This window comes from Heteronotia binoei, chromosome 15 (genome assembly GCF_032191835.1).
Source record: "Heteronotia binoei isolate CCM8104 ecotype False Entrance Well chromosome 15, APGP_CSIRO_Hbin_v1, whole genome shotgun sequence".
Taxonomy (NCBI): domain Eukaryota; kingdom Metazoa; phylum Chordata; class Lepidosauria; order Squamata; family Gekkonidae; genus Heteronotia; species Heteronotia binoei.
Genome location: NC_083237.1, coordinates 20,571,757 through 20,589,379, shown reverse-complemented (window position 1 = coordinate 20,589,379; position 17,623 = coordinate 20,571,757). Strand labels below are relative to the sequence as shown.

Below are 17,623 nucleotides of genomic sequence, written 5' to 3'. Positions count from 1 at the left end.
CAAATTTCAGGACCTCTAGGTAGATATGGAAGAGCCTGGAAAACATACTTGGAAAAACAAACAAATAAAACAACAATAATAGGTGCTTTTTCCCTTTAAAACTTTTCTTGGCTGTCCACAAATTGCCATAACTTGAGTCCAACTCTGTTGAGATCGGGTTTCACACATATTAGCTAAATTACCATATTTGCTTTGGACAGGAAACTTCCTCCTTCTGACATGGTGTTTCAGTTCGACAAGGTCTCTACCCTTCCAATGTTAAAGGACAGATTTCATACAACATACATTATGCAGAACACAAATCCACAATATAAACCCATGCATCACTTCTCATGATTCAGGCTAGTGCATATCCATATAGAAAAGGAGCACCTAGAGGTTCATGAGAGGCTTTTTATTTTGTTGCAACAGATATGAATCTAAAAAAGAAAACATGAAATTGTGCACAAAATTTGGAGCTCCAAAAAGAGATTACCAGAGTTGAAGTTACCCCTGGATTATGAAAATGGTCACAAAAAGGGAAGAAAAACTTCAAAAACAAACACAAAACAAAACTGAGGCCTCAATAAAACAATGCCAGCTTTTATCATACATGTATGCGAGGGATCAGACCCAAAATGATTAGAGAACTGGATTAGAGAATTTAAACCATTGGACACCAGTGGGGTGTTCAAGTCCCACTGAACCCCATCTTCCACTGTGTCAGCTCATCCAAAATTTGTTCTGTGGGTCTCACGTAGGTGTGAGAGTGGGTTTCATCAAACTTTAACAACAAAAATCCTAAAAGCAAATAATAGTTAATCCTTAAACAAACAATTCTTAGCAGACATACCAGCAATTCTTAAAATCACTATATAATAATGAGCATGCACTAAACTTGAATTGCAGATCCCGATTTTCTTCATATATATAACAAAACAATCCTGGAAGGCAAATTCTGGTTAATACACCTTGACAAAGAAGGTTGAAATAACAGGGAGGCAGAAACTTAAAACAATTAAATGGAAATGTGTTATCTAGTAGCAAGCCTTGCCAGGACTGGAGACTGGATTGAAACACAAAATCAAACAGAATTGGAGCCCTACCATGGTAAGAACATGAAACGTAGAAAGAATTTTCTGAACAAAACACTCAGAAAAAGTCATGCTCTAACAAGATACTTATAGATGGAGGCATAAAATATGATAGATAAGCATATAGATGCCTCTTTCCACAAGTAAGAGGTTCACCAAATAGCTGAACAGGAAGATTGATATGCACAGTTCATAGATGGAACATAACTATAAATGACATCAAGAGAACAAATGAAGATATACATTTTAAGGAATGCCGAACATTATTAAAGTCAAGATTTCCAACGAAGACCAAGAGTTTTCAGGAATTCTGCCTACTAAATTACCAACAAATCTAGAAAAGGTATTTCCATAGGAAACATGACACTGAGAATAACTGGATCACTGGTAAAACAAAGTATTAGTTTCTCAAGACTTAAGAGAGAAGATGCACAGTGAGAGGGCAGTTCCACCTAAGGATGGGTATAGATGTTCCTCTATAACACGTTATAACTTCAAATGAAAAGTTGGGAAGCAGCCCAAAGTAAGACAGAAAAACTGCCAGATGCAACACCTGAAGACCACATGCTTCTGGTATGAGATGTACTTAACAAAAAAGCACAAGAGAATAAAATTTCCAAAAGGTTGGATACTGTATTGCTTTAGCAGAATAGATGCTCCATATAAACCCAAGATTACAAATATAAATTTCCAACCCATTGTCCCAGATCAAAAAAACTTAACAAGAGATCTGTTAGGTGCACCATTTCTTTAAAACAAAGGAGATCACAAGCTAAATACCTTATAAATATTCCCCTTTAAATTAAAGCAACAAAATCTAAGTAAAAAGGAAACTGATAACAGCCACTAGAAAAATATTCTCAGATTCAAAAGGTAAAGCAAAAAAAGAAAAGAAAAGAAAAGAAATAAATAAATAAATTATCAGAGGAATAGCTTCTAATCTAGAAGAACTCTTAGCCTCAAGGCAGTTTACAGGCAGGGTCCTTTCTCTAGCAGAGAACGATTAGCTGTAAGTGGAACTTTGGGACGCCAGCTTCAGGCTGGAGATTTCTGAATATTTGAATTAAATTTGAAGATTACAAGGCATGCAGTCCATTTTCTTGGACACTTGCTCTCCCAGAGGCACTAGCCTTAATGTTCTGGGGCATTACATTATATTTTTGGGAATGATTTCCAGGTTCCACCTTGAGACTGGCACCCTTGCAAAACATAGTAGTGTTTTGAGGAAGCCAAGGAGCTTTCAAACTGGCTTGTTTATTTTAACATATTTTAACACATCTTCCTTCCAGGCATCTAGAACTACTCATTTTATTTGTGGAGACATTCTTGCAGAATTTCAAAAGTTTGAATTTGTATCTTTGGACTCAAAATCAGGAGAATATGAGAATTCAGAAAAATATTTCAATTGTGCCTCCCCCCCTTAGATACCATGGGGCATATATATTAACACAAGATAGGGAAGGTGATGAGATATCTGCCTGGTGGGGGTTCAGATTTTACACTTCTTATTTCTACAATTAAGACTAAATTTGGCTAAGTGCCTTCTCTTTCCTAAAACAGATAAAGATTGTCTGCCAAAGTTTTCCTAGCCAAAATCCAGTGAAAGTTGCTAGGACATAAATTCCTTGCAAAAGAGAAAACTTTGACTCTTTGCAAAGATGCTGGCAATTTAATTCTCTTTTCTGGTTCTGTTGAAGATTTCAGATTGAGAAAAGAAAAGAGGATTAACATTCCTTTCCAATGGGGGGAGGGCAGGGAGGGAAAAGTCCCCTGTGCAAGCACCAGTCGTTTCCGACTCTGGGGTGACATTGCTTTCACAACTTCACATTTTCATGGCAGACTTTTTTACGGGGTGGCTTGCCATTATCTTCCTCAGTCATCTACACTTTCCCCCAGCAAAGCTGGGTACTCATTTTACCAACCCCAGAAGGATGAAAGGCTGAGTCAACCTGGAGCCGACTACCTGAAAACCCTGCTTCCACTTGAGAGAGAGCTCAGGTCGTGAGCAGAGCTCACTGCAGAGCTCACTTAGGACTGCAGTACTGCAGCTCTAACACTCTGCGCCACTGTGTTCTTGTGGGGGAAGGGCAGGAAGACTGCAAATTTGCAATCTTTAACTTCCCTAAGCCAGGCTCCAGTTTGGGGCTGATTTAGGCACTCTGTACATGCTCAGAGGCCTTTACTTGAGCCTGAAATTTATAGAACTAAAGCAGTAAATATTTAACAAAACTAGTTTAATCTCTCTTTCTCAGAGGTATTTGGTTCTGGCATTTAAAAAATGAAAATAAAGGTACAACTCTCTGAATCTCTCTCTCAATCATGGCAATAAATTGTATTTATTTAATTTGCATCCCTGCTGCATTTTAAAAGAGCTGAACCTCAGTTCTTTTGGGCTAACTGTAATGCAGTAGCCATGCACCAACTGAAGTTTAGTGCTGAGATAGCTGAATAGCCTTAACTGGATACACCACGAGGGTCTGGGAGGCATAAAAATAACATAATGAGTACATTTCTTTGCCTAGCCTAACCTAGACTACAGCCTATTTTGCTAAACAGCCTCCTGACATAATTCCATTCCGGGAAACCCTTGGATTCCATCTGGACATTTGAACTCTGTATGATAATATCTAGCTCTCTGAATTTATACCCAGTTAGCTAATTACATTGAACAACTCACTAAAACCAATGCTTTCATGCCTATTTTGTAAAATGAACTTTCTTTAAGTTTATTTGTGTGGTTATTTGCTTTCAGGGCCACAACAATCTGAGCCAAGCTTGTCCACTAGCCTTTGGAAATACCTACTATCAATTTGTGAGAACTGACTTGGGGAACCCCTTGCTGCAGTGGTGTGGCTTGGTTTTCTCTAGAGTTTTCCTAATAGGCAGAGACTTGACTATGGCCTCTGCGCTAGAGGATTTATCCAGTCTGGAGGCAATCTACCTTCCTGGTGTTTCTGGGGGAAATACCAGACTCTGGACCTGTGTTGGACTATCAGTTGGCAAGTCTGCTGACCCACCTCGGCCAGACAGGTGGCAGACTTTGTCACACTAACAGAGATCTGATCTTTTGGGCAAGCCCCCATTCTCTGCAGTTAGTTTTATTTCCTGAATGGGGTTGCCATATCCAGACAGGACAGATTGCTAGAGATCTAAAATGGAAGTCTAAAGAAAGATGAGATCCCAAGGGAACCAGGCTCTGAGCTCTCACTCACACCAAACTGAGTCTGCAGCTTGGAACTTTGTGCTGTGATTCCAGGAGATCTCCAGGCCTTCCCTTGAGAGCTGGCCTCATCTAATTTTAGTCCAAATCATTTCTCTTCTGTTCTTTATTTTATTAAGGGGAGAGAGGTCTTTGCTACCTTACAAAGCCAGGTCTCTCCATTCTAAAAGACATTCAAATTCAAAAGTTAGATTTTTCTTGTAGGGGAGGTTTAGGGACAAAGGAGCCTTGCCTACCCATGTGGAACTACCATTCTCTGACATTTCCCAGTGTTCTGGCTTTTAAGTTCCCCATGGCACCAAACATTTAGACAAGACACTTCTAGGGAAAACAGAAGAAAAAGAAGAAGACATTGGATTTATATTCCACCCTCCACTCAAGAGTCTCAGAGCGGCTTTCTTATCTTTATTATTCAATGTAATTAATATTCCTCTCATTACTGCTTTGTAAGTGTCCCAAACTGTTTGAAATTCTACATCATCAGTTTCATTTATTTTGAAGAATGCTGCAGTTTCCTTCTCTAAAAATGCCACAATGTCTTTATCTTGTAGTAGGTCCTCATTAATTTTCCATCTTCTTGTTTTTCTTTGCAATTTTGTAGTCCAACATATTGGATTGTGATCTGCAAAAACCTTTGGTAGAATCTCTACTTTTTTAGTCATGAGGCCCAAGTTTTTGGAACCCCATAACATATCTATTCTAGAAAAAGAATTATGTCTTGCTGAAAAGAAGGTATAGTCTCTTACTTCAGGATTAAATTTCCTCCAAATATCTTCTAGATTTTCTTGTTTGACTAACTCAAAAAAAGAATTTGGTAGTTTTCCGTCTTTGTCTTTCTTCTTTTGGCTTGATCTATCAATATTATTTTGTATTGTCCCATTAAAATCTCCCATCATCAAAATCTGGTCGTACGACATTTCATCCAACTGTCGATTAATGTTTTTAAAGAACTTGTCTTTTGCTCCATTAGGCGCGTACAATCCTAATAACAATGGTTTTTTTTGTCTCCATTGTCACTTCTACTGCAATATATCTTCCTTCTTTATCTTTGAGTATCAGTTTTGCCTCTAATCATTCTTTAATATAAAAGACTACCCCTCTTTTCTTTTGTTCTGCCAGTGAAAAAAAATTCCAATCCCAAATTTCTGTTCTTCAAAAATTTACAGTCTTTTTGTTGTATATGAACTTCCTGTAGACAAATTATATTACATTTTTGTTTTTTAATCCAATGAAATGTTGCTTTTCTTTTTTGTGGTGAATTTAGTCCATTTATATTCCAAGATAGTAATTTGTACTCCATTATGGTGCAGAGTCTTTATTTTCCTCGAAGAACGGTTGCTAGCTTTACAAAATGAAATAAATAAAAAAGAGGGGGAATTGAAAAAAGACCAGGAAAAAAGAAGTTAATAAAAGAAATTACAATATTGTAATCTCAAGTAAGACATTTGCTGAATAAAGAACTAGAATGGAATTTAAAAAGTTTACAACAGAAATCGTTTGAGGGTGCGAATAAACCTGGGAAGTACCTAGCCTGGCAGTTGAAAAAAAAGAAAGAAAATAAAACCATCAATAAAATTATGGCGAATGGAAAAGAAATAGTAGACCAAGATGGAATCAAAAGAGAATTTTTCAAATATTATGCAAAGTTATTCAAAGGCGTGACAAATAAAAAAGAAAAAATGGAAGAGTATCTATGAAATATTCAAATAGCGCCCCTGACTGAGTATATGAAAAAGATTTTAAATGATCCAATTGAAAAGATCGAAATTGAAACAGCAATAAAAGCAATGAAAGAAGGTAAGGCTCCTGGGCCAGATGGATTTACATCTAAATGTTATAAAACCCTTAAAGATGAGATAACACCCAAACTGCAGAAATTGATCAATATAATAAGAGAAAAAGGGATAATTCCAAATACATGGAAAGAAGCTGTAATTTCATTGATCCCTAAAGAAGATAAAGATGTCACAAATGTAAAGAATTATAGACCAATTTCATTATTAAATAACGACTACAAGATCTACACAAGAATTTTGGCAGAACGACTGAAGCAATATCTGATAAACTTTATAAAAAAAGATCAAGCTGGATTTCTTCCTAAAAGGCAAATAAGAGACAATGTAAGAGCTGTCATTAATGTTGTGGAATATTATGAAAAGCATCCAGAAAAAGAAGTGGCTTTATTTTTTGTAGATGCGGAAAAAGCCTTTGACAATTTGAATTGGGACTTTATATTCGCAGTAATGGAAAAAATTAATTTAGGGGAACATTTTATAAGAATGACGAAAGCAATATATACAGAACAGCAAGCAAAATTGTGTGTAAATGCAGATCTTACAAGAGAATTGATGGTAAGCAAAGGTACAAGACGAGGATGTCCGTTATCACTATTGTTGTTTATAATGACTCTTGAAATTTTGTTACAACAAGTACAAAACGACAAAGAAATAGAAGGATTAAAAATTAAAGGATGCTCTTATAAATATAAAGCTTTTGCAGATGACATTGTGTTTATTATAGAGAATCCGATTCAAGTAACACCGTTGCTTTTAACCAAGATAAAAGAATATGGAGAGATAGCAGGATTATATATAAATACAGAGAAGTCGACGTTTTTATGTAAAAATATGCAACCAAATAGACAGAATGAACTGCAGGCATTGACGGGGTGTAAAGTTACTTCTAAAGTTAAATATCTTGGCTTAGAAATAACTATGAAGAATATCGATTTATTTAAAAATAATTATGAAAAGCTCTGGTGCAAGATGGACAAAGATTTGATAAAATGGAACAGACTTAATTTGTCCTTATTGGGCAGGATTGCTGCAGTTAGGATGAATATTTTGCCAATAATAATGTATCTGTTTCAAACTATCCCGATTGTGAAAGATAGCAAACAATTCAATAAGTGGCAAAGGAAGATCTCTGACTTTGTATGGGCCGGGAAGAAACCAAGAATTAAGATGAAAATTTTAACAGATGCAAAAGAGAGAGGAGGCTTTCAGCTCCCGGACTTAAGAATGTATCATGATGCCGTTTGCTTGACGTGGATTAAGGATTGGATAATGCTGTTGGATAAAAAACCTTTAAGGTTGGAAGCTCATGGGAATAAATTCGGCTGGCACGCGTATCTGTATTATGGGATACACAAGATGGATGGATTTTTTTCTCATCACTATATTAGAAACACTTTATTAAATACTTGGATAAAATATAAGAAATATGGTGATGAGAGGAAGCCGCTTTGGATAGTGCCAGCAGAAGTAATAAAAATAACAGCTGAATCTGAGGAAGAAAGAGCGATGTCATACAATCAATTGTTAAAGATTCAAGGTGGGAAAGTTGAATTAAAGTCTGCGGAAGAGCTAAATAATAAATATGATTGGTTTCAAATGCAACAAATAAAAAGTCTGATGGAAAATGATATGAAATCTCATGGAATTAGACGTGAGCAAACAGAATTAGAAAAGGTTCTGCTTGGAGACAATGAAAAATTAATATCAAAAGTATATAAATTACTATTGAAATGGTCTACAGAAGAGGAAGTAGTAAAATCTCAAATGGTTAAATGGGCAATCAATATAAACAGAGAAATTCAAATGGATACTTGGGAGTACCTTTGGAAGAACTTGATGAAGATATCAACATGTCAGAATATCAAAGAGAACTGTTTTAAAATGATGTATAGGTGGTATATGACTCCGAAGAAACTGGCAAAGATGAGTAAAAAGATGTCAGACAGATGTTGGAAATGTAAGCACCATGAGGGTTCTTTTTTTCATATGTGGTGGACTTGTGAAAAAGCAAAAAACTTTTGGCGGATGATACAACAAGAAATTTCTAAAATTCTGGGTTATGATTTCAAGAAAGTTGCAGAGACTTTTCTGTTAGGATTACAAATAGAAAAATTTCCAAAAGAAGATAGGACTTTAATTTGGTATTTGCTCTCAGCTGCTAGGACATTGTATGCACAGTTGTGGAAACAAGAAAAAATACCAGAGAAATGGGATTGGATTGTGAAAGTTTTATCGTGGAGTGAGATGGATAAATTAACAAGAACTTTGAGAGACTATGATTTGCAAGTGTTTAAGAAGGAGTGGAAGAAATTTAAAAAATATATAGAGTTAGAGTGGAACGTAAAAAGACATTGGACAATTTTTTAATATGAGTGAGAAGAAAAGACATTGTATTTTGATGGGTTTGGGTTACCTTTATATTTGGATTTTAATACATAACTTCGGGGTAAGTCTAATAATGGAGGGAGGGGGGATTGAAAACATCATATGGGTTAGGGATAGAAAAGATATAACTAAACATTGTAACCGTATGTTATTAATAAATTGTTAAAACACAAGAGTCTCAGAGCGGCTCACAATCTCCTTTATCTCCCTCCCCCACAATAAACACCCTGTGAGGTGGGTGGGGCTGAGAGGGCTCTCCCAGAAGCTGCCCTTTCAAGGACAAGCTCTGTGATAACTATGACTGACCCATAGCCATTCCAGCAGGTGCAAGTGGAGGAGTGGGGAGTCAAATCCGGTTCTCCCGGATAAGAGTCTGCACACTTAACCACTGCACCAAACTTGCTCTCAAACAGAAAACAGGAGCTGCCAGTAAGGGGTCTGGCAGCCAGGGAGCCCTGAGGGTTTACACTCCCTTTCTCTCATGACCCGGCAAGATCTCCCTACTGAGAACTACACAAGAGAAAATCCCTCTCGCTTAGAGGCTTCATCTCTCATTCACACACACCACAGAAATCCTCCCAGATCCTAGCTTCTGTGCTTCAGCTCCAAAGCAGAGCCTAATAGACAGAGCTTAAGGGTTGATCAGACCCTTATTCTCTCCCAAGGAGAGGTAATCAAAATTCCCAGACAGTTCATACTCACAATCCTGAAGATCTTCCAATTCCCTACACACGTCGGTTCAACCAGGCTCAGGATCTTGGTTGACTGACCGGGCACACCCCCCCCCCCCACCAAGGCAGAGAGAGCTGAACTCAGTCAAAAATGTGACTGTGGTGCCTAGTCTGTTCTTTCCTGCCATGAGGGTGGAGGGCAGATGGTTATGCAGTCATCCAAGGGGAAGGAAAAAATCCTTACCACATCATTCTCCGGCCAATGAAACCATTTTATGTAGCAGGAAAATAACGAAGCTCCACACATTGCTTGGTTTGAAACGAGGTATTTTACTTTGACATCAAAGCAGAACTTGTCGGCATAAGCCCAAAATGACTAAGTTAAATAATTCTCTCATTCAGCCTCTTTTATTCATTCCCCAAAACAAGCAGACAAGCCCCCTCTTATCTAATTCAAATGCCCCACCTCCTGCTTTCCTTCCAGTAATTTCTTGTAGTTTTCCACTGCTCTGTCCCTCTGTGTTACCAGCAAGAAGCTCCTTCTCTGCGGGGCCCCTGTTATCTATTTTACAACCTTGGATTCACACCCTTAGCCTGTCTGGTTTTAACAGTTACAGCTGCTTCAAATATTGCGTCAGACATTCTCTTCTGAAGGCACAAAAACCATATCTTCATTTATTATTATTATAGGGGTATTCATTAATTATTCAGGGGTCCCTCTTCAATGCAACACAGTGGTCCAGTCTTTTCTGCAGAGAACAGACAGCAGCTAGCTAACCAGCGAAAGCAGCTGCCAGCCACCTGCTTCTTTTCTGGGAGAACCCAGTTTGATTCCTCACTCCTCCACATACATCTGCTGATGTTACCTTGGGTCAGCCACAAGTTCTCTCTGAGCCGTTCTGCTCAAGAGTAGTTCTGGGAGAGCTCTCTCACCCTGCCTATTTCATGGGGTGTCTGTTGTGAGGAGGGGAAGGGAAAGGAGATTGTAAGCCACTCTGAGACTCCTTCAGGTAGTGAGAAATACAAAGGAGAAATACAAAGAAAGCACCTTCAAGACGAACGAGTGCTAACGTTTTAAGCATGTTTTATTTTAAGGGTTTTTTTTTTGTCTGTGCCTTATAAAGTTTACATCTCAAATAGGTACACACATGGCCCGGCCCAACATGGCCTGGCCCTACAAGGTCTCATTTATGTAGGCTTCCCAACCCTCCCGCACTGGCGGGGGACCCCAGGATTTCCATCCTCTTCCCCTGCTCCCCAAAAAAAACGGAAGCGGGGGGAGGGGAGGAACGGTGCCGGGGAGCATGGCGAGCCGCCCGATCCTGGTCAGCTGGTGGGTTTCCTAAAAATGTCTGGTTGGATATTGTTCAAATCATGATGCTCTTCTTATGTTCCTTGCAGCTATGAAAGGTACAGGAACCTTCCATATCTGTAGCTGTAGACATTAACTGGGTTTTTTTTTTCTATTTTGGTATTTTATGTCTCTCTGTGTATGTGTGTACATTTAGAAGGCTTGGTGACCTCTGGTGATGAACTCCTTCTGGGGACCTGGAGGATATTCAAGGAGGGGGCTGAATAAAGCCTGCCCCTGTCCTCCCAGTTTATGAGATAATCTGTGGTAAAAGCGGCAAAAGGGCAGAAGTATGGTGGTAGAGTGGGTGCCCTGTTATGTAGAAAGTTTTTGCTCTGATCCTTGAGCAGGTCTTCTATGCCTGTGGCTCATCCATTTGATAGCAGACCGTATGCTTCTTGCAGAAAAGATCTGATCTGAACCAGGAAATGGAGAACAGCACAACAGTGACAGAGTTCATCTTGATGGGACTCTCTGATCTCCCAGCTGTCCGCTTCACCCTGTTTGCTGCCGTTTTGCTCATTTACTTGATCACCCTTGTGGGAAATGGTACCATCCTCATTGCCATAGGAGTTGACCCACACTTACACAATCCCATGTATTTCTTTCTCACCAACCTCTCCTTGCTGGACATTTTCTGTCCCACAGCCACAGTGCCTAAGATGCTGGAGAACCTCTTGTCTGAGAATAATGTCATTTCCTTTTTCGGCTGCATTCTGCAACTGTATATCTTAATTGCACTGGTAGGAACTGAGGTCTTTCTCTTGGCTGTCATGGCGTACGATCGCTATGTGGCCATTTGCAACCCCCTGCGATACACAGTCCTCATGAGCAAGAAGCTCTGTCTTCAGATGGTTACTGGCACTTGGATCGCTGGGTTCCTCAACTCCTTGATCCATACTACGCTGACCTTCATCCTACCTTATTGCAATTCCAACAAAGTCAATCAATATTATTGTGACATCCCGCCTGTCCTTGCTCTCTCTTGTGCTTCGACCTACACGACTGAGATGGTTGTTCTTGTGGGTGGGGGCATTTTTGGAGTGGGGGCTTTCCTGGTCACGTTGGTCTCCTACGTCTACATCATCTCCACCATCTTTAGGATTCGCTCTGCTGAGGGGAAGCGCAAAGCCTTCTCAACCTGCGCCTCTCACCTCATGGTGGTGAGCCTCTTCTATGGGACTGCCATCTTCACTTACATACGTCCTTCTTCCAGCCACCATCCGGATCAGGATAGGCTGGTGAGTATAGCAGCGCCCGCCTCATGGCCTCACTGGACCTCTTTATTCCAGTCTCTTCGGGGTATTTTACTTGTTTATTTGATGGGACCACAGCAGCTTTGTTTGTTCTTCCCACAAAATATAGGCTCTTGAGAACTTTAACTTAAACCACAGATTTATTGTAACACAAAGTTCTTAACTTGGGGATATGGGAGATATTTACACAGGCTAATACGTTGTTCAGTTGTTTCAGGCTTTACATTCACTTTATCTTTTCTTGAGTCTCTCACAGTTACACAGTTCACAGTTTCCCTTTAACTCACTCTCCACCTCTAGCCAAGGTCTGGCCTCTTGGGATTGATGTGTCTAGTCTCACCCCTCGACTGGAGTCTCTCCTCTCAGCCCTTCTGGTGTCTCAGACCCACATCCACTCCCTCAACCACCTCACTAGATCTTCAGAGTTGTCTCTAGGTGTTTGTGACCGTTCAGGTCTCAACTGACTCACACACACACAGCCCTCTTGGCTGATTTTGTCGAGCTTGCAGTCTCTGGAAGACTTCCCCGTCTCTGCCTCAAGCTCCTTCACAGGATCAGCTGTCCTCTCAGCCTCTCTGGCAGGCTCGAACTGACCCTCTCAGTCTCTGTCAGGCTTCACCACTGACAGACTTCTCTGACAGGCCTCCACTCTGTCAGACATCAACTTGACTGACTGCCTCAGCAGTTTCTCTTTCTCAACTACCCCTTTCCCTCCCTGAGAGCTCCAAGCACTTTGCCCCCACCCTCAGGTCACCTGACGCAGCCCTGTGCGTCTTCAGTTTATGGTTAACCTATTGCTTTCTGTCACATGTCCCTCCCCCTTCTGAGACATTGTGCAAGGCGAAAGGTCTCAGCCTTTTGCTGAGCAATGGGACATGGGCACACTTGCTTGGGTTACACTATGTTATAACTCCACACTTTTGTTATAACACCAACCTCAAAACTATATACATTCTTCATCAGTTATACAGACTAATATCCTATAACATTACCATACAAACAGACTTCTCAAAATTTACATTCTTCTTGACAGTGCATCTACCATAGCGGTGCTGCTATCGCGCTAAACTCAGGTATAAACCTTCTGTAGTATCCTACTACGCCCAAAAATGCTCGAATTTGTTTCTTGGTTTTGGGTCTGGGCCACTCATGTATGGCTTGCACCTTTCTCCAATCTGCTTTGATCTTACCTCCTCCTAGCACATGCCCTAAATACTTAACCTCGGCCATGGCTAGTTGACACTTAGATGCTTTGATGGTGAGACCCGCATCTTTCACTCGTTGTAACACAATGGCCACATGCTGCAAATGTTCCTTCCATGTAGCACTGTAAATAGCAATATCATCAATATATGCAAGAGCAAATTCTTTCAGTCCCACTAACATCTTATCAATTACTCTTTGGAACGTGGAGGGAGCGTTCCTTAACCCAAATGATAATACAGTAAACTCAAAGAGTCCCTCTTTGGTTACAAAAGCTGTTTTCTGCTGATCTTTAGGATCCATAGCTACCTGCCAATAACCTTTTGTCAAATCTAAGGTGGTGATAAAATTGGCAGCTCCAATTGTCTCGACCAACTCATCTATGCGAGGCATTGGATACACATCCGGTACTGTGATCTTATTCAATCTTCTGTAGTCCACACAAAACCTCATGGTTTTGTCCGGTTTGGGTACTAGGACTACAGGTGAGGCCCACGGACTTTCTGATGGTACAATCAAACCCAATTTCAACATTTCTTCTACCTCCTGCTGTACATATTTGGCATTCGGGCCAGTCACTCTATACGGTTGGAGTGCCACAGGCCTCGAATCCCCTGTGTCAATCTTGTGACACGCTAGGTTTGTCTTACCTGGTACATCTGAAAAAATTGTTTTGTACCTTCCCAATATTGTTTGTAATTGGCCTCTTTGTTCTCCATTAAGAGAAGGGGCGAACTGAACCTCATTAATGGTCTCTTCCTGGGATATTTTCCCCCAACCCGACAATTCAGTTCCCGCACACTCTCCCTTCTTAGCAATTAAAACCAAATTACCCCTGTCAAAATAAGGTTTTAACATGTTTACATGGAACACTTTACATTGTTCACCATCTTCACTTAAGTTCACTACATAGTTCACGTTGGAGACCTTATGGGCGATGGTATAAGGTCCCTCCCAGGCCACGTCTAACTTGTTCTTCTTCCTGGGCTTCAACACCAGTACTCTGTCTCCTGGCTTGAACTCTCTGTCTCTGGATTTGGAGTCGTACCACTGCTTCTGCCGTCGTTGCGATCTTCTCATGTTGTCTGCAGCAGCCGTCCTCACCTCCTGCAGATGCTGTTGTAGTTCGTGTAGGTAAGAGATGACATCTGTCTCCTGGATGTCCTCGTTCCCGGACCACGCCTCTTTCAGAACATCAAGGGGTCCTCTGGCTTGCCTTCCATACAACAGTTCAAATGGGCTGAACCCGGAACTTTCTTGGGGTACCTCCCTGTACCCGAAGAGCAGGTGTTGCAACCTCTGGTCCCAATCGTTGGGATGCTTGTATGCGTAAGTCTTTAGCATATGGTTCAGGGTGCCATTAAACCTTTTATTGACTCCATTTGCTTGTGGGTGGTATGCCGTTGTGGTCACATGCCGGATTCCACAAGCTCTTAATAATTCTTGCATCACATTTGACATAAATGTGGTGCCTAAATCAGTCACCATCTCTTTTGGAAAACCCAATCTTGAAAACACATTCAATAGGGCTTCTGCCACTGTCTTTGCCTCAATGTCCTTAAGTGGAACCGCTTCTGGAAACTTGGTGGCATAATCTACGATGGTCAGGATGTACTTGTTTCCCCTTCTGGTAGGCTCGAACTGACCCTCTCAGTCTCTGTCAGGCTTCACCACTGACAGACTTCTCTGACAGGCCTCCACTCTGTCAGACATCAACTTGACTGAGTGCCTCAGCAGTTTCTCTTTCTCAACTACCCCTTTCCCTCCCTGAGAGCTCCGAGCACTTTGCCCCCACCCTCAGGTCACCTGATGCAGCCCTGTGCGTCTTCAGTTTATGGTTAACCCATTGCTTTCCGTCACAGTGAGCATGCTGTATGGGGTAATTACCCCCATGTTGAACCCCTTGATCTATAGCCTTAGGAACAAAGAAGTGAAGGGGGCCTTGAAAAGGATACCAGTTCATCTGTGGCACTCATGTTGTTAGAGGGAAAGACTGGCTTTGGCAGAGTTAAACGTCCTTTGCCATGGAGAAGTACTTATTAATATATTGTATCAAGGGCAGCACAACATAGAAGACATAGCAGTAATCCAATCTAGATGTCCAGAGCTTTTTTGGTAGCTTCATATTCAGATGCAATCAGCCTGTAAATCCCATTGCCACGAGACCTCATCCTGTACGCCCTGTTGCTGGACCTCCAGAGGGACTAGTTGGGCACTATGTGAGACAGGATGCTGAGCTAGATGGACCAGTGGTCTGATCCAGCAGAACTCTTTTGTTGCCATCACCTGAAGCTTAAAATGTGAAATGTAATTCTGTGTGGAGCAGTCTCTCATTGGTTGTGGCTCATAGCTGAGGGATATGATTCCCTGAAAGGCACTTCTGTTTTTTAATTTGATTTTGTCACAGGGACAAGTGGATGCATTTTGATTCCTCCTAACATCTGGGTTGAACCAAACACATGCTTTTGTGCTGCCTTTGCATTTCTGTTATTTTATGAAAGCCTTCTATTGTTGTGTGTTGTATTTTAAAATCATTTTATTGCCTGTCTTGGAGGATAAGGCAATGCAGAAATATAAAAAAATAAAATAAAACTGCAACTTTTTGCAAAGCCCAAAGTGCTTAAGCCCTCAGCCCTCTCTGCAGACTGAAATGAAGCATTGAGAGATGCTGGTATTCTTGTATTTAAGCTCCCATGCTTGTATTTTTCTGCAAAACCTTGTAAAAAACCATGTATCATAGCAGTTGTAAAAAATATGGGGAAATAAATACAAGGCAATCCTTGCCAGAGGGCAACATTTGGATATTTGCTTGACAAAACCACTGTGACAGAAAGGTTAGAATGTGAATCATTGGTGACACATTCTGAAATGAATGATGAAATGCTAGATAAGAAAGATGGGGCAGGTGGGGTGTGGTTTGTTAACGACCATAGAGTAATGGCAAACTGGACTGAAACCATTGCTTAGCTGTGACACTCATTCTTTGGCTTGTACCAGTCACTCTGTATCAGGACTCTGAAACATGTCTACCTAGAACATAATATAGCAATTCTTGTGGAACTTTCATATAAAAGATAATGCGTAATAATGCACCCAGGTGGTATGCCAGATGGTATGCACCCAAGAGTGCACAAAGAACTTTCTGGAGAGATTGCAGAGCCTTTTCCCATCATCTTCCAGACCTCTTGGAGAATGGGAGATGTGTCACAAGACTGGAGGGGGGCAGATAATTATCTCAGTTTTCAAAAAAGGGAGGTGAGATGACCCAAGAAACTACAGGCTAGTCAGTCTGATCTGTGTCCCAGGGAAGACACTGGGGAAGATTTTAGTGAGATCAGTCTGCATGCTCCTAAAAGACAACTTGGTGTGACCCGGGAAGTCAGCATAGCTTTGTCCCCAACAGATCCTGCCAGACCAACCGTATTTCCTTCTTTGATCAAGTGATGAGCTTACTGGATGGAAGGAATGCTGTTGATATTGTTTACCTGGATTTCAGTTAAGCTTTTAACAGGTTCCCCATGATGTTCCGATGCATAAACTTGAGAACTGTGGACTGGACTCTAGGATACTTAGGTGGATAGGGAACTGGTTGGAAAACCATTTGATGGAACTCTCTGTCTGGGACAGTGATGCTCTGTATTCTTGGTGCTTTTTTTGGGGGGGGGGGCATATTGGTAGGGCTTCTAGTGTCCGGGCCCCCCTGATGGACTTCCTGATGGTACCTGGTTTTTTTGGTCACTGTGTGACACAGAGTGTTGGACTGGATGGGCCATTGGCCTGATCCAACATGGCTTCTCTTATGTCCTTAGCTACACTCGAAGAGTAGTTGTCAATTGCATCTCATTTGAATGGAGGAAGGTGTCCTGTGGGGTGCCACAGGTCTCGCTCTGGGACAAGTATTTAAAAATATTTTTATCAGTGATCTGGATGAGGGTGTGGAGAGGCTACTCACTAAATCTGCAGATGACTGTACATTGGAAGGAGCAGTGAACACACCAGAAGATAGAGCTATAATTCAATGAAATCTGAACACACTGGAAAAGTGGGTGGACCTGAACACGATACAATTCAACAAGAATAACTGCCAAGTTCTACATTTGGTAACAAAAGATGTGGAACATGTGTACTGGGCAGGGGATACACTTCTGGGGAACAGTCTATGTGAACCCAATCTTGGGTAGGGTGGCCATAATATCTGCAGGCCAGCCAGGGACACCTTGAGGGGGGGGGGATGAATGTGTGTGCGCGCGCGCAAAGCGCGCGCCCGCCGGAAACAGGAAGTGACGTCACTTCCGGTGACGTCATGCCACTGCCGGAAACAGGAAGTGACATCACTTCCCGTGACATCGTTTTCCCTGTGCCACCTGCTGGAAGCAGGAAGTGACATCACTTCCTGTGACATCATTTCCCCCAAATGCCACTGCCGGAAACAGGAAGTAAAATGAGTACCCAGCTTGCTGGGGGGAAAGTGTAGATGACCGGGGAAGGCAATGACAAACCACCACCTAAAAAGGTCTGCCGTGAAAACGTGAAAGCAGCGTCACCCCAGGGTCAAAAACGACTGGTGCTTGCACAGGGGACCTTTCCTTTCCATTGGTAATAACGGCTAGGAGCACCTTCATTGGAGGCTCATAGAATAAGACCCCCTGGTCCAATCTTTTTGAAACT

The 17,623-nt window shown here is 41.3% G+C and overlaps 1 protein-coding gene across 1 annotated transcript; it reads left to right on the top strand.

Moving 5' to 3' along the window:
- The first annotated feature begins 10,918 nt into the window (after nt 1–10,918).
- Nucleotides 10,919–14,939, top strand: LOC132583300 (olfactory receptor 5V1-like). The gene is made up of 2 exons (XM_060254963.1): nt 10,919–11,741; nt 14,818–14,939. The coding sequence occupies exons 1-2, from the start codon at nt 10,925–10,927 to the stop codon at nt 14,937–14,939; spliced, it is 939 nt and encodes a 312-aa protein (XP_060110946.1). The 5' UTR covers nt 10,919–10,924.
- The last annotated feature ends 2,684 nt before the right edge of the window (nt 14,940–17,623 follow it).